General features: G+C 37.3%; 1 protein-coding gene across 12 annotated transcripts in view; it reads left to right on the top strand.

Annotated features, from left to right (window-relative positions):
• The window catches only part of TMCC1 (transmembrane and coiled-coil domain family 1), a 220,624-nt gene that overhangs the window by 174,137 nt on the left and 24,313 nt on the right, over nucleotides 1–22,174 (top strand). The window contains exon 1 of one of the 12 annotated variants that reach the window (XM_082413480.1): nucleotides 4,428–4,595. The exons of the other annotated variants lie outside the window; for them this stretch is intronic. Within the exon in view, the coding sequence (XP_082269606.1) occupies nucleotides 4,533–4,595 (63 nt within the window). The 5' untranslated portion in view covers nucleotides 4,428–4,532. Of the gene's footprint in view, nucleotides 1–4,427; nucleotides 4,596–22,174 lie in introns of those variants that run through there. 12 annotated transcript variants of the gene reach the window in all.

Raw genomic sequence — 22,174 nt, 5'->3', positions numbered from 1 at the left:
TGGTTACAAAATCCAATTATATCCTAATAAAAAGGAGATAAGATACTAGTATTGATCCTACACAAATAACTGTATTGCCATAAAAAGTTAAGGAAAACTCAGTAAGTTTCTGAATACTGTTGATTCAGTGAAAATCAGATACCACTTAATGTTTTATTTTAGATCACAAAAGCAGAGTCTACTAAAATGTGAGTTAGAAATAGTTTAAGAAGAAAGTAAAAGGGCTTCCTCATGTAGCCACAAAAAATAGAACATTAAGATAACATCAACAGTATTGTAAACAAAAAACCACAATAAAATTTCCTTCATCAGTTCATTCCGTCCTGTGTAGTTAGTTCTTGCTCAAATGGAACTTGGGTCAGCAGTCTGCTTTCATGAAACATCTGCTTCTGGACTGAAAAGCATCGTGGAAATCCTGGTCTAGTCCACTGGTAAATTCTGAAAGTTATCTAAGTGATGTCAGCTCAGAAACATGTACCTAAGGGTCTGTTCTTTGGAGTAGCAATAGTCTGTAGAGTACCTTGTACATTCCTTTCCATGAGACTCTTAAAGATAGTTTTAGGTTTAACAGTTAACCTGAAAGTTTCATTTTTCTATATTTAGGAGCCAGTCTTGGGAAGGCAAAATCAAAAGAATTGTTGAAAGAGATTTGGGCCCTTGATTAAGATAGGAGCATGGATGAGAAACAGTACTTGGTTATTTAATCAAAATGACAATGAAACATTATAATAAACACGTAAGGGAATGCAATTTCAAAGAACTTAGCTCTTTCACAAGTAAAAAACCTTTGTTCTTTCTGGTTGGTTTGTTTTGTTTTTTTAATCATTAAGAACATTGTAAATCCAACATAAAGCCAGAAAGTTATTCTGCTATCTAGGCAAATTACACAGAAGATAAAGAATAATCTTTCATATTGTAGATGAAGGCATTAATCAGTAAGCCAAGGAAACTAGCCCATCAAAACTGATTGAATTTTGCAAAATTTGGACATATTTCATATCTTCTTTTCAGATCCCAGTAGTATAAACCAAGGCAAATCAAATTCAGTTTCTAAGATTTGTCTTTCTTTCAAATTCTGGAACAAACTGCCATTTTACTTTGGGACAAAAATGCTCTTTTTCCTTCAAAAACAAAAGGACTTTACACCTTGTACTGTTGCTCCTAGCATAGTTTGAACCTCCTATATCAATTATAACATATTTCAGAGAGAAGATTAGGTGGAGGGAGTGGATAATAAGAAATATCTGTCACACACAAGGATTTTAGCAGACCAGAAAGGCTCCTGAATAAACATAACAGACTTTCTACAGCCCCACATTTCTCTTACACCTTCTTAAAGTGGCAAAATGAACCCGATTGGTAACATGACCTGAAGATATAGCCACTCTAATAGCATATACAAATAAGAAGCAAATGTATATCAACTTAAAACTATGCTTAATAATCAACATTTAGTATTCTGTTTACTTAGAAATTTATCTGAGCATCCAAGAATTATTTGTTAATTAGCTACATTTAACATTAGTTCAAGATTTTAAATTGCCGTAAGATCTTGGAGCTATTTAAGCTGACACATAATTGCTATTGATATAAAAAGTTATTCAGTATTACGATTCAATTTAGATGAACACAGATTTTCATTTTTCTAAATATCAGCATTATATAAGAAGAATAATATTAACTTATTTGTTCAGTAAACCTGTATAAGTAAATTTAGGAAGTTCAGATTAATTTTAATCTGAATTAAAACAAACCCAAGTAAATTAAAATGTGTGCAGTATTATACTTGGACAAAACTAGTCTTTTTTCTTTGGTTTTGTTTGTTTGTTTACAAATCTAGTCTTGATTTGCAAAATATTTAACTTAATGTTTCAGAACTAGTAGTTTCTGTAAGAAGGATTTTTTTTCTTTGTCTAACATATTTGAAGTATTACATGTTCAGTTCGTTTTCTTGGACTTCTAAGAATATTTGATATGTAAGTGCTTATTTAGCTCTATAAAACCAACGAGAACAGAACCCCTTAATTTAAGAGCTATTATAATTAATTTTTAATGTCTTCTAAAAATAGGAAAACATTTTACACTTACACAACAAGAAGTCAAGATCTTTCTGAATTTCAGACACAGACACACAGAGAGCCATGGCTTCAGTTCTACACCTTCAGCCATGAATCAAAAGTAAGCACAAAACCTTACCAGTACAGATCTCAAAGAGCTGTTCCCGTTTATAATATATACAGCATTTTTAATTGAGTTGAGCTCAATATAGACAAATGGGCAAAAAGAAAAGTCTAACAAACTGAATTCACTTTTGGTTTATTACCCAACAGAAAATAGATCTATTGTGTATCACTTTTCTGAAGAGACCACCAAATGGTCAAATTATTAAAATCAAATTCTCATTCTGTGCTGCCATCAATGAGGAGTAATTTATCATAAAGCAGAAACAAACAAAATCAGCAAGAGAAAAAAAATCGAAAGAACCAGAAAGTAGCAAAAGTAATGTTCTATTGCCAGTTGAGATTTGCTTTGGGAGCCGAGAAGACTTGTACCCAGGCTAAGGCAGCCAGTGAGGGGTACTTCTCTGACAACTTGGGTAAATTCATTAGCATCTTGGTGGAACCTCAAAAACTGTTTGAGAATAATTTTTTGTAAGGTAAGATCATGACTCATATAAATACACAGTGAACATTTCTTACACACAAGGTCTTACACACCCAGGGAACTCTTCAGCGCTGCTCTGTACATATGGCAGCTCATCCAGTCAAGGCAGTTTTGATCTTAGGACACCTTGTCTCAACACTTGCTTCAGTGATCTCAGTGGGAAGGAAAGAGAATAAAAGAGCCTCATGACAGAAATGTTTGGTTTGGTTTTTTCTAAGTGATGAGATTACACATAATTTTGCTTTCTTTTATGCCCACTCGTGTTTTCAAAGTTTTCTACAGTGAACATAATTGTCTGAAGAGAAGGTATATTTAAAATGCTAATAAACAGAATTAAGCAAACATCTGCTAATGTTGATGCTAGCAGTGCAGGATTGGTTTTGGTTTTGGTTTTGGTTTTTTGTCATTGTTTTTGTAGAAACAAATATTTACTCTGTTGAAACCTTATAACCTAATTTTTAAGCAAAGACACAACTTGTATTAAGTCATAAAATTCTCTATTAATTTGTTCTGGAGAGTCAAGGTCTGAGTTCTGTGCCTCTAGAGATAAAAGAGGAATTTCTGGAGCCATGGTTTTAACCCAGAATTTTCTTCAAATTCATTCAAGATACTTTGGATTCCATTCAGAGTACTTTCTCTGATTATAAATGAAAAATGCTAATGAAGCTGGTGAATGCTGATAGAAGAACCTTCTTTGAGCTCTCAGTACTCTGCTGGCCTGAGCTTCCAGCCCCATACTTAAATAGAAGTATAGAAATGATCACAGCTTTAGGCTCATAGAAAGGACTATACTGTACTATATCAAATTGTCTTCATGTTAACCTTTGTGCATGTTAACTTCAAAAAAATGTTACTAGCTATTATACATTGTACACGCTACACTATATTTTATAATCATTAAAATTCTTCCCGTGTGCATTTCCCAAAACTACTTTTATAAATGAAGAAATAAAGCTCAGATCTGATAGGTTGTTTTAGGATAAATCCCAAAGTGACTTTTTCAGTGCAGAAACAGTTTCTTCAAGACATTCAGTTCTTTCATGCAGTATTGTGGGTATTGAATAAATAGTATGTGATGGTACAGGAGCTGAGCTCAGGTTTACGATTGTGGTGTTTTAATCTGTTGCTTAAACTTCAGAGACCTTAATGCTTTTCATTCAGAAGCTTTTTCTCCCTTTGTCCATAGTGAAAAAGACTTCAGGGTCTCATGCTGTGCACAAGAAGTCTTTCTGAAGTCTTTCTCTTGCTCAGTTTTCATTTAAATGACTTTGTGAACCTAAAATGAAAATAAGAGAAGAAACATTAGAAAAGCATAGAAATTTGTCCTGGCGATCTTTTAGTCCTTTGTTGAAACATGGGTAGATTGTTTTCTCTTTGTATTTATTGAACCAAGCTACCTAAACAGTGTTATCCTATTTAGAATGTTTTTAACCTTCTTTAAGCTATTCTCTAAACCTTATCTGGTTTTAAATGAAAATACAAATATGGATGGTGAATTAAAGTCCTGTAGCTTTAAATTCAGCCAGTTTGGTGCTTTTGTCTTTTGTAAAAGATGCTCACAGCTCGAGAAGAGAGGCAGCTACTGTCTGTGATCTCCATTCTCAAACTATTCAACTATTCATTTGCATTAGCAGCTCTAGCAAACCGCACCCGCATCCAGGCGCGCGCGCATATACACACACACACACACTCACACGCACACACACACACACACACACACGGATGCTTGTTTGGCACAAGCTTTCTGTTTATTCAGCAGAGTCCTCCCTGGCTCCCAGATGTAGAAAGCTCTAAGAGTTGATGCAGGAGATAGAACCGGAACTGTATGAAGGCTGAGGAAGGCACTGCGGAGGATTGGCTATGCAGGGATGTTGATGTGGTGTGGCTGTACCTGCCTGCTCTGTGAAAGGCACTTCTCTGAGGCTGTGAAGGTGAGAAGCCCAGGGATCAACTAGAAGCTTCATTTCGGCCGGCTGTTGGTGGGGGAATGCATTCCCAGTGGTAGCTGTCCTCATTTACAGAGTTATTCTCGGAAACCAAGTATGTGCAGCCTTGACAGACTATGCCACAGCTCCTCTGCAGTTTGGAAGCTGGGACAAATGGAAAGAGCTTACAGCCAAAAGAGGTTGTGATTGTTTGCACGATCCAAGCTTGCTCTGGCAGTGCACAAATGAAGGATGAGCTTTGTGGCAAGCAAAATCAGCAGACTGCCTGACAGGGGGTTTTGGTAAGATAAATGTGTTGCTTGTGTTTTGGGTCTCCACCACCTTGCCCCCCACCTTTTGGTTTTGTTTTGTTTTGTTTTGTTTTTACTTTTCTGTATCAGCTATATAGAATTGCCTCTTAGCAATAACTAAAACATTTTAGAGATTCACATTTAGTGGTAAGGGATAGCCAAGGGAGCTAGAAAGGAAACCATTATTTCTGGTCTTTCAGTTTTGTGACCTTCAGAAATAATCATCAAGTTTTCTCCATATCCATGAAGAGGCAGAAGCTAGGAATTTCCAGAGCAAAGAACGCTAACAATAAGATATCCCTTCCCTTCTTTGAACAGTCATAATTACCCCCGCTCCTTTTTTTTTCCCCCCCAGCTTTCCCTATGGCCTGAAGTGGAGAAGAAAAAATAAAGTCTTCTTGCTCTTATTAAATTGTTGCCGCTGGAACAGTACTAGGCTGAGAATATAAGTATGGAGGTGGAGGAAGGCAGGTTGAGGAGTCTCCTATTTTCATAGCTGTGCATGGGTGGGTGTTTAGCTTAGGTTCATTAGCATTGCTGTTCATTATCAAGTGGTTGTTAGTGCTTTATCTCTTTGCCTGTACTGTGATTTAATCCCTTTTATGTTCTGTTTTGTACAGTTTTTCTTTGCCAGGCCCAGTTGTATCATTATGAGGCCTTTTTCTGTTATTATTAATACATATTAGCCTTTATTAGAGAAAAGATGGTTGTAGAAAGTAGCCCTGAAATACTTATGGACCCCAAGAAAGGTAAAGATATTTTCTCTTTAAAATCTAGGGTTTGCTTTCAGCAGATTCTGGAGTCTTGATTTGGGGATCTTTAATAAGCATTTTATTGCAAGTTAAAGAAATAGTCACCTTAGGTCTGTGAAATCCTACCTTGCTCTAATCTGCCTTAAGTTGGATCCTGTTTCTTGTGTTTTTCTAAGCATGAAGGTTTACTTTTCCTCATCCTTTCTTAGGCAAGTGTTGCTGGATGGTATGGTGACTGTTTTATTAGCCTACCTCAGACCTTGTCCTTGAGCCCCCCCTTCTCACCAGTGGAGAGAGCCAAGTTTTCTAGCTGCTTAGAGGGGCACAGAAGAGAACCATTGACACCTGGCTTTTTGCTGACTCACTGGTTATATAAGCCTTGTAAATACAGCTATCCATATACTCCATTAGGTTACTGGGCAGGTGGCCCCCTCCTTGTTTACTGGCCTTTTCCTTTCTCATCATCCTTCTGCTTCTTCCTTAAGTTTTTGGTAACACAGTCTCAACCTTTCACCAAGTGAGTTCTAAGAAGCAGTGAATAGACAAATCTTTTTTCTTCTATTGAATTGTTGGGTTAACTGTATTTTCATCTTGATTATGATAAAATTCCAAATTCTGTATTTTCTTGGCACATGAAACCTACAGTAATAATACATCTTTTCATTTGTGGGCCAGTTAAAGTAAAAACTTCCTTTTCTATCTTTGAGAACTCAGTTTAAATGCCCCTGTTCAAAGAATTATTCTATGACCTCCCAATCTAAAGTAGGTTTCTCTGCCTTACATTATTCCTTTTCTCACAGCACTGTGTTCTTTTTCTTTGCAGCACTTTTCACAATTTATGTTATTTGATTACTGGTTTTTCTGTTTCCACCACTTTTCCCCACTCAGCCCTAAGTGTCATGAAGGCAGAGACTATTTTTTTGTCAATATATGCCCAAGCACCTAGCAAAATGCCTGGCTGAGAGTTGAAGAAACGACAGTAGGCAGCATTACATGTGTAAAGACCCTATGCTGATGTTGACTGAAAAAAAAATGCACGACGTCAGAGTTGTGAAGTAAGTTTTATTTGGGGCAAAATGAGGACTATAGCCTGGGAGACAGCCTCTCAGATAGCTGTGAGGAACTACTCCAAAGAGGTAGGTGGGGAGTTAAGTATATATGTGATTTCGGTGAAGGGGGATTCATGCAGTCAAGCACACATGTTGGCAGAAAGTTGCCACTAGTCACAAGGAGCAGATGCCTCCATTAATGATTTAAGTGCTTTTCTAAATATGAGAAGATGCAAGAAATTGGGATCATAAAATCTGAAACATATCTAACGATCTGAAGCCCGGTTCTGCCAGTTTTTCCTGGAGCACAGAGTGCCTCATTCCTGATCTCTGCCCTGGCTCCTTTCAGGGTGTGTTGAAGGTCAGCGATTACGGTGGCTAGTGACTTCATCCTCGTAGAGGCAGATGGTGAGCAACAATTCTTCATCCACAGTGAGAAGAAACAGGATGAGCAGCAGGGTCTAAAAAAGGCCAGTGTGGCTAGAGTGGGAGGAGCATTCTATAAGATGAAGCTAGAGAGAGGTCCAGAGCCCAGTCAATCACATAGGACTTTATAGACCAAGTTCACATTCTTGTTGTTAATATTTTAAGAGTGTGGAAAGCTACTAAAACAATTTAAGCATTGGGTGATTTAGGATTTCCTTTTTTTTCTTCTTCTTCTTTTAATTCTTCAGTTTAATTGAGGGCCTAAATGAATGCAGCTAGATCAGTCAGGGTGAGTGATTCAGGAGAGAGAGGACAAGATTTTTTTTTTTAATAGTTCTTCTGTTCCTCAATTTAATCTTTTTTTTAAAATAAATTTATGTATTTATTTATTTATTTCTGGCTGTGTTGGGTCTTCGTTGCTGCTCACGGGCTTTCTCTAGTTGCGGCCAGCAGGGGCTACTTGTCATTGCGGTGTGCGGGCTTCTCTTGTTGCAGAGCACAGGCTCTAGGCGCACGGGCTTCAGTAGCAGCATGTGGGCTCAGTAGTTGTGGCTCGTGGGCTCTAGAGCGCGGGCTTAACAGTTGTGGCTTGCGGGCTTTAGAGCGCAGATTCAGTAGTTGTGGCTCACGGGCTTAGTTGCTCCACGGCATATGGGGTCTTCCCTGACCAGGGCTAGAACACGTGTCCCCTGCATTGGCAGGCGGATTCTTAACCACTGCACTGCCAGGGAAGTCCTGAGAGGACAAGATTTTGTCCTAAGAGTTTGACAGTAGAAATAAGTAGAGATAGGTGGGAAGTATTATAATTTGACAGAAATTTGGAAAGTAAAATAGATAGGACTTGGTATTGGATTGGATATAGGTAGAAGGCAGATGATGTCAAGGATGATTCCTGGGCTTTGGCATGGTTTGGTTTTGGCTTGTGTAACCTGATGGATAGTAATGCTTTCCCTGAGATATAGAATACTATAAGAGAACCAGGTTTAGAGAAGGATCACAGTGTTTGGTTTTGGTCATGTAGATTTTGATATAGTCAAGTAGCCCTTTGGATCTGTACATCTAGATTCCAAAGGAGATTGTACTACTTTTACCATTGGGAAACCTTTAGTGATATCCTTGGAATAAAGTCCAAAACAGTTTAGACCTACCTTGGGAGCTTATCTCCCACCATAGCCCTCTCCTGTGCCATACTTTTACAGTCTCATGAACCATTCAGTTGTCTTGAAGAGACTATTACATTTCCTTCTTCTGGGCCTTTGCTCGTACTGGCGGTCAACCTGAAATGCCTTTCCTTACCCCTTCTCATTTTTATCAAAAACTTCTTCCTTCAAGGCTCATTTCGTTTTTCACCTCCTCCAAGAAGCCTTCCCTGTTCCCTCTCCGTTCCTGTATTCAAGAAGTACTTTACCTTCATATCTACCATATCATTTACTTAATCAGACCTGTGTTTCATTTCTGTGTCTCACCAACTAGGTTACGTGTTTCCTGAGAGCAGGGATTCCACCTTTATTCAGTTCGTTAGATAAGAACAACAAAGGATAATTGCAAAATTAATTAAATAGTAGAAGCCTTGATCTTTTCTACACCCTGCTTCCTTAGTCTCATAGCACCATGATGTCCCTCTATCTACTCCTGATTTTCTCTAGGCTGTCCTACATTTGTACCTTATAGATACCTACATACAACTTTTCTACCTACATAGTAGAAAAGTTCTTCCTTTCATACGCAAAATCCCTAAGCTAGTCATTCTCATCATATACTTTTTTACTTTTACTTTATTTGTAATTTATCAGAAAAACTGAAATCTTGCTGTTGCTTATCACACGTGAAAGAATTGACCAAGACAGGAAGGACCAGAATTCATAGCTGATCTTGTTCTCTGTGTCTCCTCTTTTCCCATTCTCTGGAATAATTCTAGAATCCATGCAGTACTTTTTTCAGTGAGGTCACTTATTGGCGTTTAAGACTGGATAACACTGTGCATTGCAGGAGGCGTGACCCACATATTTCCTAGTGCTCCCTGATAGGATAGCACTGTCCCCAGTTGAGCAAGCCTCCCCCCAGGGAACAGAGTGTAGAAATGCAGAAACAAGTTATGAAGGTTGGCTCCTTCCCATTTAAGTAATTCTTTCACAGAGGCTTAAGCATTCAATTTGTCTCTTCAGACATCTTTAAATAGTTGAATTTCCTTCTTACTATCTCAGTTAATATTTGTATGTATTGATTTTCATTCTTTGGAAGCCTGAATTTCAGTGATTTCTTACCCCTTTTAGGAGTTATAGATACCTCCGTTTAAAAACCTGAGGAACAATTGGACTACCGTCTGAAATTCATACCAGTCACATATTTATGCTATTTTTTTTATAGATGTGTTTTTAATTTAGACCTTTCTTTTAGTCATAGTTGTCCCATTATAACTTGGAAATATGAACTAGATTGTATCCCTTATGTTCTATTTGAGAACGTTGGTTTATATATCATCCATTGTCATTACAGATCTTGAATGAGAAAAATCTAAGCAACTCTAAACATTATATCACAAAAGAATGACTGTAGTTCTAACATGGTTTGATTATTTGCAACTAAATAAAAATTATTTTAAGATAAATTTATTTAAACAGAGAGACAGATCATTATTGCACTCTTGATAAACTCTTCTCAGATCAATTCTGTTCATTAAAAAATATATAAAATCTTTGACAAGTGATACTCTAGGCTATTACCTTTCTTAGAATTTGTACTTAATTTTGAGAACATAGCTGCTTTTTTGTACAGTAGAATAAAGCAGATACACATATAAAGTTTGTTTAAATACCTGCTATGTAAACTATGTAATATCTTGAGAGTCATCAGTTTTTAAAGATCATGGAAATGTTAAATTACTTTTTGCCTGTACTTCCCTTTATGTTAGCTGCTTTTGGACAGTGCCATACTACTACTATCTGGATAGCTCCAGTAGTACCTCACTTCATGCTCCATATATATAATATATATATTTAATAGACTTTAGGAAGGGGGTTGTAATCCTAAATATGGGATTCGCATCCGGAGTCTGACTTTGTAGAAGTCATCAGTGCCTCCTTTTTATGTTGATCCAACTGGTGGTAATCATGGCTGTTACGAAAAGCATTATAGGGAAGTAGTTAAGGACAAGGACTCTGAAGCCAAATCCTATGGGATTTAAGTCCTGGCCCTGCTGCTTACCATTGTGTGACCTTGCTACTTAACTTCTCCTAATTCAGTTTCCTCAGCTGTAAAATTGGGGATTACAATAGCATATATTTCCTAAGGTTGTTTTGAGGGTTAACTAGGTAAATATAAGCAAAGCACTTACAGCAACACCAGGTACATAGTAAACATTCGATTACTAGTACATTTAAGACTATCACCATCATCATCAGATTTACATGTAAAGCAGATTGAACCTTGAGCTTTCATAGCCTGTAAAGATACCTATCTGAGGAATAAACCTAGTGAGATAATCCTAGAAATGTTCAAATAGTTCACATAGGAAAGTAATAATGTTGGGCTTTTAACTCATAAGCCTTTCGAATTAAAAAAATATCTGATGTCTGAGCCAAGTATTTTTTAAAAAATGTTTTATTGAAGTATAGTTGACTCATAGTGTTGTGTTAATGTCTGCTGTACAGCAAAGTGATTTACTTATACATATATATACATTTTTTTTATTATTCTTTTCCATTACGGTTTATCATAGGATGTTGAATATAGTTCCCTGTGCTACACAGTAGGACCTTGTTGTTTATCCATTCTATATATAATAACTTACATCTGCTAATCCCAACCTCCCACTCCATCCCTCCCCCAACCCCCTGCCCCTTGGCAACCACAAGTCTATTCTCTATATCCGTGAGTCTGTTTCTAGTACATTTAAAAAGACCTACCTTGGGAGTAGACCTACCTTCTGTTTCGTAGATAGGTTCAATTGTGTCATATTTTAGATTCCACATATAAGTGATATCATACACTATTTATCTTTCTCTTTCTGACTTAATTCACTTAGTATGATAATCTCTAAATCCATCCATGTTGGTGCAAGTGGCATTATTTCATTCTTTTTGTGGCTGAGTAGTATTCCATTGTGTGTGTGTGTATATATATATATATATATATATATATATATATATATATATATATATATATACTACATCTTCTTATCCATTCATCTGTTGATGGACGTTTAGGTTGTTTCCATGTCTTGGCTATTGTAAATAGTGCTGCAATGAACGTTGGGGTGCATGTGTCTTTTTGAATTATAGTTTTGTCTGGATATATGCCCAGGAGTGGGATTGCTGGATCATATGGCAACTCTATTTTTAGTTTTTTGAGGAACCTCCACACAGTTTTCCATAGTGAGCCAAATATTCCTAATGTATGACGGTAAGATATTTCAAGGAGCATTAGAAGTCAGTCTTTGATTTAATACGATCCTATTATAATGCAGATAAAGTTATAAATAACCTTGTTAAGACCTCTTGGTATTACAATAAACAAAAACACTTTAGGTTGTAATGAAAGAGAATTGTAAATAGCCAGTACCCAAAATAGTTTCTGAATAAATAAGTGAATAGGAAATAATTTCATTCATTCGGGAAACATTTAAGCAGCTACTAAGTGGTATGCACAGTTTTAGGTGTTAGAGAAACAGAAGTAGACAAAACACAAAAATCACTACCTTCATGGACTTTACATTCTCTTTTTTGTTGATAGATATCAAAATATATGTCATGAGGTAAAAAGTTCTATGTAGAGAAAAGAAGTCTGGAAGCTAGAATAGGGAGTTCATAATGGAAGCAGAGGCTGTAATTTTAAATACAGTGTCAGGGAAGACCTCACTACTAAGGTGACATTGGAGCAGAGACTTAAAAGAGGTAGATAGAGTAAGCCATGCAGGTGTCTGGGGAGGGGCGTTCCAGGCAGAAGGAACACGAAGTGAAAAAGCACTGAAGTGGTGCATGCCTGGCACATTCTAGGAGTAGCAAGGAAGCCATTGTAGCTGGTGGCAGTGGAGTGAAGGGATGAGTAAGTAGTAGGAGGTGCAGTCAGAGAGATTATGGATGTGGGGCAGGTGCCAGATCATAGTCATTTAGGCCATTGTAAGGACTTTGGCTTTATTATGACTGAGTTATGGAGCCACTGGAAAGTTTTAGATGTAAAAGACTGTTGTGATCTGACTAACGTTTTTAAAGGACCACTCTGGCTGCTCTTCATATAATTGATTATAAAAATATTATTGCAATAATAGTGTAGGAGACCATTGCAGTAGTCCAGGCAAGAGCTGATAGTGTTTTACACCAGGGTGGCAACAGTTGAGATATAGTGAGAAGTAGTCAGATTCTGCATCTCTTTAGCAAGTAGAGCCCAAAACATTTTGCTGGGGTAATGTAGTGTGCATAGGGGGTAACAACGCAGACTCTGTAGCCAGACTATCTGGGTACAAACATTGGATTTGCCACTTCTTTACTTTGTGATCTTGGACAACTTAAATTCTCTACGCTTTGGTTTTCTTAGCTGTAAAGTAGAGATAATAATAATACTCATCTTGTAGTGTCATTGTGAGAACTGAACAATTTACTAAACTGAAAAAGAACTTAGAACAGTGCCTGGCACACAGTAAGTACTACACTGTATGTATTAGCAGCTATCTTTATTAATGTTAACTGGGTAAGGTATGAGAAAGAAAGAGGAGTCGAAGATGACACTAAGGCTTTGGATCTGATCCCATGGATCGGTGAAGTAGCCATTATCTGAGATGGGAAAGACTGCAGGGGAAGCAGGTTTGCGGGATGTCAGGAACTCAGTTTTGCACGTAGTAAATTTGAAATGATTGTTAGACATTCAAGTAGAGATATTGAGTAGGTAGTTGGATATATGAGTCTAGAGTTAAGGGAAGTATGGGCTGCGGTATGCGTTTGGAAGCCGTTAGCAAATAAATGATATTTAAGACCATTTTAAGAGAAAGAAGAGTAATTAAGCCATAAAATGGAATTGGGGATATACAGTTTGTACAGCCCCTACTTAGAGCCTTTACTCTTCACAAGCTAACAAGCCTAACAGTAGCCAGTTCAGAGACAGCCAGATTATCACAAACCCCATGGAGCTTTCCAGATTCTTTCATTGCTTTTTAGAATTTTGTTTTATCAGAATTGCTTGAAATAAATAGGATTAAGCTGAGGCTTAGAAATCTTTTGTCTTAATTAGACTGTGTCATAAAAGTATTTGCAGGGAATTAACTTGTAAAGGGGAACTCATTGGTGGCAGTTTTACAAATTGGCTATCCACACATGGGTTTTATATGTATTTTTAAATCCTCAGTAGTGAAAACATTTTTCTGTGTCCCTTTCTCCTTTTACTAGTTAGCACCTGCTCAAAAAATAGAAACTAATTTTAGTATTAGCAGATCTGTGTGCTTCATACTAATCATTCTTCATTCTGAGGTTTGTGAGATTGATTTTTGAATAACCCATATCCCAAGTCAGTATTTCTTTTTAACAAAATTTAAAACCTTAAAATTAGAAGGAAACTTGGATCATCTGTTCCAGCTGTCAATCAGTATATCCTCATATGACATTTTTAACATGCAGGCATGAAGTCTCTGCTTGGACATTTCCAGTGACATACGTGAACTGATATTTGAAACCCCCTGGTTAAGTTGAACAATGTACCTCTTCTTATTTTCAGTATGTGTCACTTATTCTTTTAGTTATCAGGATGAGATTTTTCTCTTAAAATCTGCTACTCATCTATAAAATAAATTTTCTTAACTGGATGACCTGTTTGGTTCCTTTCTAGCTCAAAGAATCTGTGCTTATAAAAAAACTCCTAACCATAACAAAGCAGAATATAATTTTATACTTAACACCATTGATGCTGTGATTTTGTAGGCTCCTTATGGACTAACTTTCTTTCATTCATTCTTTCTTTCTTTCTCTCTTTCTCTCTTTCTTTCTTTCTCTCTTTCTTTCTCTTCCCTCCCTCCCTCCCTTCCTTCTTTCCTTTTCCTCCCTTTTCCTCCCTCCCTCCCAGGCTCACATGAACCTATTAAATCCAAACATCGGGCCTCAAGTACATCTGGCAGTGCAAATCCTCAATGATGTATTTCACATAAGCCAGGAAATCAGTCCTCCTGTGACAAAGCAATTCTGAGCAACAGCCCTAGATTCCATAATGGATATTTTGCAGTGGGGTTGGAACAGGTTGGCCATTTAGGATGTTACTAATCTAAACTCATATTCAGCTCAGTCAGCAGTTTTTCTTCAGCAGCCTTGGAGGGATGAATATAATCTGTTGGAAGCTATTTTTCTTACAAAAATTCTGACCTTTTTTCCATTCAGAGTAACATAGGCTCAGTCACTGCATGGCATATGAGATCTAAAAGGATCATTTTAAGGAGATGCTGGCGAGCATTTATATTGAACATTTACTTGATATCTTCTTTGTCCAAGGCATTGTGGTACCTTCTTGGGGCACAAAGATGAATGTGATGTGACCCCTGCCCTCAGGAACTGTCAGTGGAGGCAACACACTCAAGCAGTCATTTCGGCATAATGTGATAGGGACACGTGATACAGAAACATAGATAAATGAGACTATAAAGGAGGAGCCATTAATCCAGCTGGGAGAGGGAGGTTGTCAGGAAAGATTTCCTGAAGGAGGTTATGCCTGAACTGGGTTTCCTTCATCCAGAAAAGGAAAGGAGAATATACCCTGGACTGGCCGAGGGAGCCGTGTGGGCAGAAGCCTGGAGGTGTGAAACAGTGTGCCATGTCAGAAGAACCAAATTATAGTTGTGACCCTTAGCATATATAGATTTAAATTTAAAGTTTCCATTATTCCCAAGTGATCCATGATATAGTTTTTTTGTCAAAATTTTGCTGAGGCACATGGTAGGATCTTCAGCTACAAAGCTAGAGAGCAAACCTCACCAGAATTCACATTTCGGTGCACGTCACCCATGAAGTGATTTTAAAACCTTGTTTTTGATGAAGATGGACCTGAAAAGTGCTGGTGGTAGAAAAGAGAGTGGGGCCTTAAGTGGTTCTCAATAGAAAAGGGAAGTTTGAGACAAACTAGACTGTAGTGCCAAATTCACAAGTGACCAGGATTCTTGTCATGAGTATTACTTGTATATCAATGATTTTTCAAACTTTTTTTGAGTGTGATTTTGTGTGTGTGTATTTTTAATTGCGGTAACATTGGTCTGTAACTTGACATAAGTTTCATGTGTACAACATTGTATTTCAACTTCTGTATACACTACTTCATGTGCACCACCAAAGGTTTAGTTTCCATCCGGCACCATACAGTTGACCCCCTTTACCCATTTTGCCCTCCCCCAACCCTCCTTCCTCTCTGGTAACCGCCAATCTAATCTCTATATCTAGGTGTTTTGTTTTTGTTCTGTTTGTTCATTTATTTGTTTTATTTTGTTTTTTATTCCACATATGAGTGAAATTTTCTCCATCCGACTTACTCACTTAGCATAATACCCTCAAGGTCCATCCATGTTGTCACAGATGTTAAGATTTCATCTTTTTATATAGCTGAGTGGTATTCCATTGTGTATATGTGTATGTATATGTATGTGTATGTATTCCATTGTGTGTATGTATATGTATGTGTATACACACACCACACACACACGCCCCCCACACACCCCACATCTTCTTTATCCATTCGTCAGTTAATGGGCACTTAGGTTGTTTCCATATCTTGGCTTATAAATAATGCTGTGATGAATATAGGGGTGCATATATCTTTCCAAATTAGTGTTCAAATTAGTGTTTCCTATTATTCTGGTAAATACCCAGAAGTAGAATAGTTGGATCATATGGTAGTTCTGTTCTTGATTTTTTGAGGAATCTCCACTGTTTTCCATAGTGGCGGCACCAATCTACATTCCCATCAACAGTGTACAAGGATTTCCTTTTCTCCACTCACCAACACTTGTTATTTCTCTTCTTTTTGATGATAGCCATTCTAATGGGTGTGAAGTGATATCTCATTGTGGTTTTGTTTTGCATTTCCCTAATAATTAGTGATGTTGAACATCTTTTCTGGGCCCATTGGCCATCTGTATATCTTCTTTGGAAAATTGTCTATTTAGATATTCTGCCCATTTTTTTTAACTTTTTTTTTTATTTTTATTTTATTTTATTTTTATTTATTTTTGGTTGCGTTGGGTCTTCACTGCTGCGTGCGGGCTTTCTCTAGTTGCATCAAGCGGGGGCTACTCTTTGTTGCGGTGCGCAGGCTTCCCATTGAGGTGGCTTCTCTTGTTGTGGAGCATGGGCTCTAGGCACGCGGGCTTCAGTAGTTGCAGCATGCAGCTCAGTAGTTGTGGCTCGCGGGCTCTAGAGTGCAGGCTCAGTAATTGTGGCACACGGGCTTAGATGCTCCGCGGCATGTGGGATCTTCCCGAACCAGACAGGGATGGAACCCATGTCCCCTGCATTGGCAGGTGGATTCTTAACCACTGCGCCACCTGGGAAATCCCACTCTGCCCATTTTTTAATCAGGTTGTTTGTATTTTGTTGTTGTTATTGTAGAGTTGTATGAGTTCTTTTAGATATTAACCCCTTATCGGTCATATCATTTACAAATGTTTTCTCCCATTCAGTAGGTTGTCTTTTGTTTTGTTGATGGTTTCCTTTGGTGTGCAGAAGCTTTTTAGTTTGATGCAGTGCCATTTGTTTATGTTTGCTTTTGTTTCCCTTCCCTGAGGAGACATACTCAGAAAGGTATTGCAAGACCCATGTTAGACTATAAGGCCTATGTTTTCTTCTAGGATTTTTATGGTTTCAGGTCTTACTTTCAAATCTTTAAACCATTTTGAGTTAATTTTTTGTGTATGGTGTAAGATCATGGTCTAGTTTCATTCTTTTGCATGTGGCTGTGCAGTTTTTCCAACACCGTTTATTGAAGAGACTGTCCTTTCTCCAGTGTATGTTGTGCTCCTTTGTCATAAATTAATTGTGGGTTAATTTCTGGGCTCTCAATTCTGTCCTGTTGATCTGTGTGTTTGTTTTTCTGCCAGTACCATGTTGTTTTTATTGTTAAAGCTTTGTAGTGTAATTTGCAATCAGGGAGTGTGATATGTCCAGCTTTATTCTTTTTTCTCAGGATTGCTTTGGCTATTCAGGGTGTTTTGTGGTTCCGTACAAATTTTAGGATTTTTTGTTCTATTTCTATGAAAAATGTCATTGAGATTTCAGTAGGGATTGCATTGAATCTGTAGATTGCTTTAGGTGGTATGGACATTTTAACAATGTTAATTCTTTCAGTTCATGAGCGTGGAATATCTTTCCATTTCTTTGTGTTTTCTTCAATTTCTTTAAACAACGTCTTATAGTTTTCAGTGTACAGGTCTTTAACCTCCTTGGTTAAATTTATTCCTAGGTATTTTATTCTTTTTGTTATGATTGAAAATAAGATTGTTTTCTTATTTTCTCTTTCTGCTAGTTCCTTATTAGTGCATAGAAATGCAGCAGATCTTTGAATACTGATTTTGTACCCTGCGAATTTACTGTATTCGTTTATTATTTCTAGTAGTTTTTTGGAATCTTTAGGATTTTCTGTGTATAAAATCATATCATGTGCAAATAGTGATGGTTTTACTTTTTCCTTTCCAATTTGGATGCCTTCTATTTCTTTTTCTTACCTAATTGTCTGGCTAGGATTTCCAATGTCATGTTGAATAAGAATAGTGAGAGTAGGCATCTTTGTGTTGTTCCTGATCTTAGAGAGATAGCTTTCTATTTTTCATCATCGAGTATGATGTTAGCTGTGGGTTTGTCATATATGATCTTTATTACATTGACATATGCTCCTTTTATACCCATTTTATTGAGAATGTTTTTAATCATAAATGAGTGTAGAATCTTGTCAAATGCTTTTTCTGCATCTATTGAGATTATCACATGATTTTTATCCTTCATTTTGTTAGAGTGGTCTATCACATTGATTAATTTGCAGATGTTGAACCATCCTTGCATCCCTGTCAAACTTTAAAAATAAGCGATAAAACATTGTTTCCTTTTCTTTTTCTAAGCAAAAATTTCCCAGGATACCCATATAAAATAAATGAAAGAAGAGGTAATCAGGGTTCCAGGAGCCCTGCTCACTTGGCTTCACTATTCCTCTTTGTGGTGATCCAGACACATCTCCACAGAACCTAGGATTGTTTCATGTACCAAAGTTCTGTGTAAAAAAAGTGCCAAGGTGATTCCTAGAACTTGTAGGAAACGCTTCGGTCTGTAGAAGAATTATTTATCAAATTAAGAAAAAGTTTTATGACAACTGAAAAGGCCTGTTTTTTAGACTATGACCTGAATCTTGGTTTTAGGTCCAAAGCAGAATATGGAATGCTTAGAGAAAAGGCTTGCTTGCTGTAGGCTAGTGGAATTTAGTCTATTTTTATTTTCTATTACACCCACTTGAGATCTCCTCTCCATTTCACAGCATGGCAAACTCAACGTCGGTCAGAATCTCACAGGAGAAATTTGCTCAACAGAGTTGTGCTAACTATGAGGAGGGAAGGGCATTTGTTTCTACAGTGAGACTGTGGAGATAGGTGAAAAAACATTGTCATGATTAAGATATACTTTCTTCACAGAGTGCTGATAGACTGTGGGGTTTCTTTTCTTTTCGTTAGGGATGAGGCATGGGGGAGGTGAAAAGGCAAGCCTGAAGGGGAGATGATGCAAAATTCAGATCCAGAGCTGTGTAACACCTAAGGCAGGACTCTTTCTTGTGTTTTATATCCTCAACACAATCCGCCTGGCAGAAGAAGAAAAGCTTATAAAACCAACCAGAGCCTCTTCATGTTTATTATTGATTAGAAGGTAGATTCCTATGTGGTTCTTAGGGCCAAGATTAAGAATCTCTAGGGATTACCATTTGTATTGGATTTGGGGAGTGGTCTCCCCCAAATCAAATATTCTATCTTATTGCCCCCACTAAGTGTACTTGAATTGAACCATACACTCCAGTTTTGATTCGAAACATGGCCACTGTATCTCTGAGAAAATATTTGGCAGAACAGTGGTCTGCAGGTGCCCCAGCATCAACTTGCACAGGCGATGGCACAACCCATTCTGTGAAATTGGCTTTGGAAAAGATACACTTTCAAAAAAACCAAAATAGTCAAGCTTGTATTTGTTTTCAGATTAATTACAAAGACTTCCTCACTCTCTACCCCCTTCTTCTTTTATCGTAAAATTCCTTCTTCATTTTCTCAGAAAAGATATGGATTATTTAATGTGCGGAGTGTGAGATTGCCTGAGAGAGACAATACTCTATAAAGCATAGATAAGATGACTTCATCATACTAAGTAAGCAGAATGGGACTGTGGCTTTTATTGAAGATAGCAATGTCAAGTCAGGGATTTCTGAATCTTTTTTAGCTACAAATATACATATCTTGGATTTTGAGTAATGAACCAGGTAAGGAATAGAAAAAGGTAACTTCTTGAATGCTTACCTTGCTTGGCAGGCATAACACACATTTAACATCTTTTCAAATAATCTCATGAGAAAATGATAGCCCCATTGTATGGAAGAGAAAACTTAGACTCAAAGAGAACTAGTAGATGGCCCAGAGACACACAGCTGTGAGGTGACAGTCAAGTTTGAACCCAGGTCCTTTTGCTCTTGAAAGTGCCCTTTCCACCGTGTTGCCTTTATATATGACTGTTCTCAGAGCTGGGTCCTGCCGTGTTCTAACACTTTAATCCGCTTAGAGAAAGTCGACAGATCTTTAATATATTTACAAATGAAAATTGAAAGCCATTATAAAGCTTTATCAAAACTCTGCTGTAGATGGCTCCAGTCTGTCCTTGATTAATCAGTGTTTTGAGGTATAGCTGTTGAAAATTTTCTCTTGGGCTGTTTTCTGGTCAGTTAATTCAGATTAGTGAATAGATAATTTCAACAATGAATTCTTAATAGTAAGAGACAAAGTACAAACAAAGCAGTATAGTCTGCTTGTTATAGCAACAGTTAGATATTAATTGTGGCTTCTGACCATATCTCTAGCCTTGTAGCATATTGCCTAACTTATAATAAGTAGTCAAAATATGTTTAACTGACTGACTTTTTGGTCCTAGCTTTTTCTATACAAATTAATTCTAACCTCAGCAATAAGTGGGCTGCTGCTTGCTATTTGGTGGGTATGATTAGATTTGAAAGCCCTTCAGAGGGTATGGTCATAGGAAACCCTGTTGTGAAGGTGATATTGCTGCTGCTGTTGTCAGATTGCCAAGTGATAAGGTAGTAGGAGGCACCTCACTGACAATTCACTTGTAAATTAGTGATAACACTGTCTGCTTTGTAGGGTTATTGTGAGAACTGGAAGATTAGGCAGCCAGCTGCCTAGCCACAAGACCAACTGTCAAGAAAGATGACTATTGTTACTTTATGTAATGTTGAATTACATTATTCCTTTGGTTCAGGCTCTTCATATCCCCAAGTTTATGCCTGAAATGTGAAAGATCTTGGAAGGAAGTATATTCTGGAATCTTTTAATATTTGAATTTTTCGAAAAGAACCACTTACATGGTACAAAAATAATAGCTAGTACTAACAGCTTACACTGTGCCTGGTACTGTTTTGAGAGCTTTTATGTTCATTGACTCACTTCATCCTCACAACAGTCTTCTGAAAATGGGCATTAGTATTATCCATATTTTACAGTTGATGAAATGGATATAGACAGAGGTTAAATAACTTGCCCAATGTCACATGGCTAGTAAGTAGCAAAGCCAGTTTCGAACCCAAGCAGTTTATGCCAGAATCCATGCTTCACTGCTACACTAAATGTAGCCAGACTTAATAGTCTTATTTTTCTGATCTGTGCCTTTTCCTGTATAAGAAAACCCTTTCCTGTTTTCCAGTACTGCCTTCTAAAAGGTTTTAAATTTGCTTTTCACATTTGCAATTACACATTTCAAATTTGCAATAGTTGTTTGTCTGGAGTGAAGTAGGAATCTAAATTTATGTTGTTTTATGTGGATAGCCTAGTATGCTAGCAAAGACTATTGGAAAAGAGAACTTTTCACTTGGTACGTTCACAACTCAAGGCTAAGTCAGGCCCTTCCAGTGCTAAGTATTCAGGCCACCAAGGACTTGATTCATAGTTCAAAAGATACCGAGAGAGTATGCACAACCCCTGTCCTATAATTCTGTAGTTCAATATATCTTTCTCTTTCCTCCTCTTTCTCTCCCCTCCCCTCCCCTCCTCTCCCGATTTCCTGCTCTCTCTCCTTCCTTTTTAAGAGCAGTGCCTGCCAAGATTGGGAGGAGTTACTGAGTAATCGAGTGATTCATGGTTTCAAGTGTAAACTACCCTCCTGCTGAAGCTGTGGGTTAGCTTTCTTTCTCAAGGCTGAGGACAGTGGATTCTGTCAGCTGTACTCTTGCAGCCATATTGATGATTCTAAGTGGGAGTCACACACTGGAAGGACATAGTGGGGCTCCGAACAGCAAGGTAGGACAGAAGTCAGAGTAAAGACAGTCTGGTTTATTTCTTTAGTTACTGTGCAGGGAAATAAAGACAACATCTAAACTGATGACTTGTAAATAATTATATTGAAACTTTATTCAGGTTTTTTCAATTTTAGAGATGTAATCAAACCTTGATTCTAACAACAGGGTCCTACTGTATGGCACAGGGAACCACATTCAGTATTCTGTGATAAACCATAATGGAAAAGAATATAATAAAAAAAAAGAATGTATTATATATGTGTAACTGAATCATTTTGCTATACAGCAGAAATTAGCACATTGTAAATCAACTATTTTTCAATAAACACATAAATAAATAATAATTTAAAAAACAACAACAAACCTTGATTCTAGTCCCAAAGCCATCTTTTGAGCAGTATGATCAATTTCTGTCCTCCCAGAGTAACAGTTAAACTTGATTTCTATGTCTACAATTCTTTAGACACCAAGAATGCATATAAGTTGATATTCAAGTAATAAGAAAGAACCTAAGAAAACTAGACCATGCATAAGCTTGTAGT

The sequence above is a fragment of the Balaenoptera physalus genome, assembly GCF_965194825.1.
Source record: "Balaenoptera physalus genome assembly, chromosome: 11".
Taxonomy (NCBI): Eukaryota; Metazoa; Chordata; class Mammalia; order Artiodactyla; family Balaenopteridae; genus Balaenoptera; species Balaenoptera physalus.
This window is presented reverse-complemented; position numbering and strand designations above follow the sequence as displayed.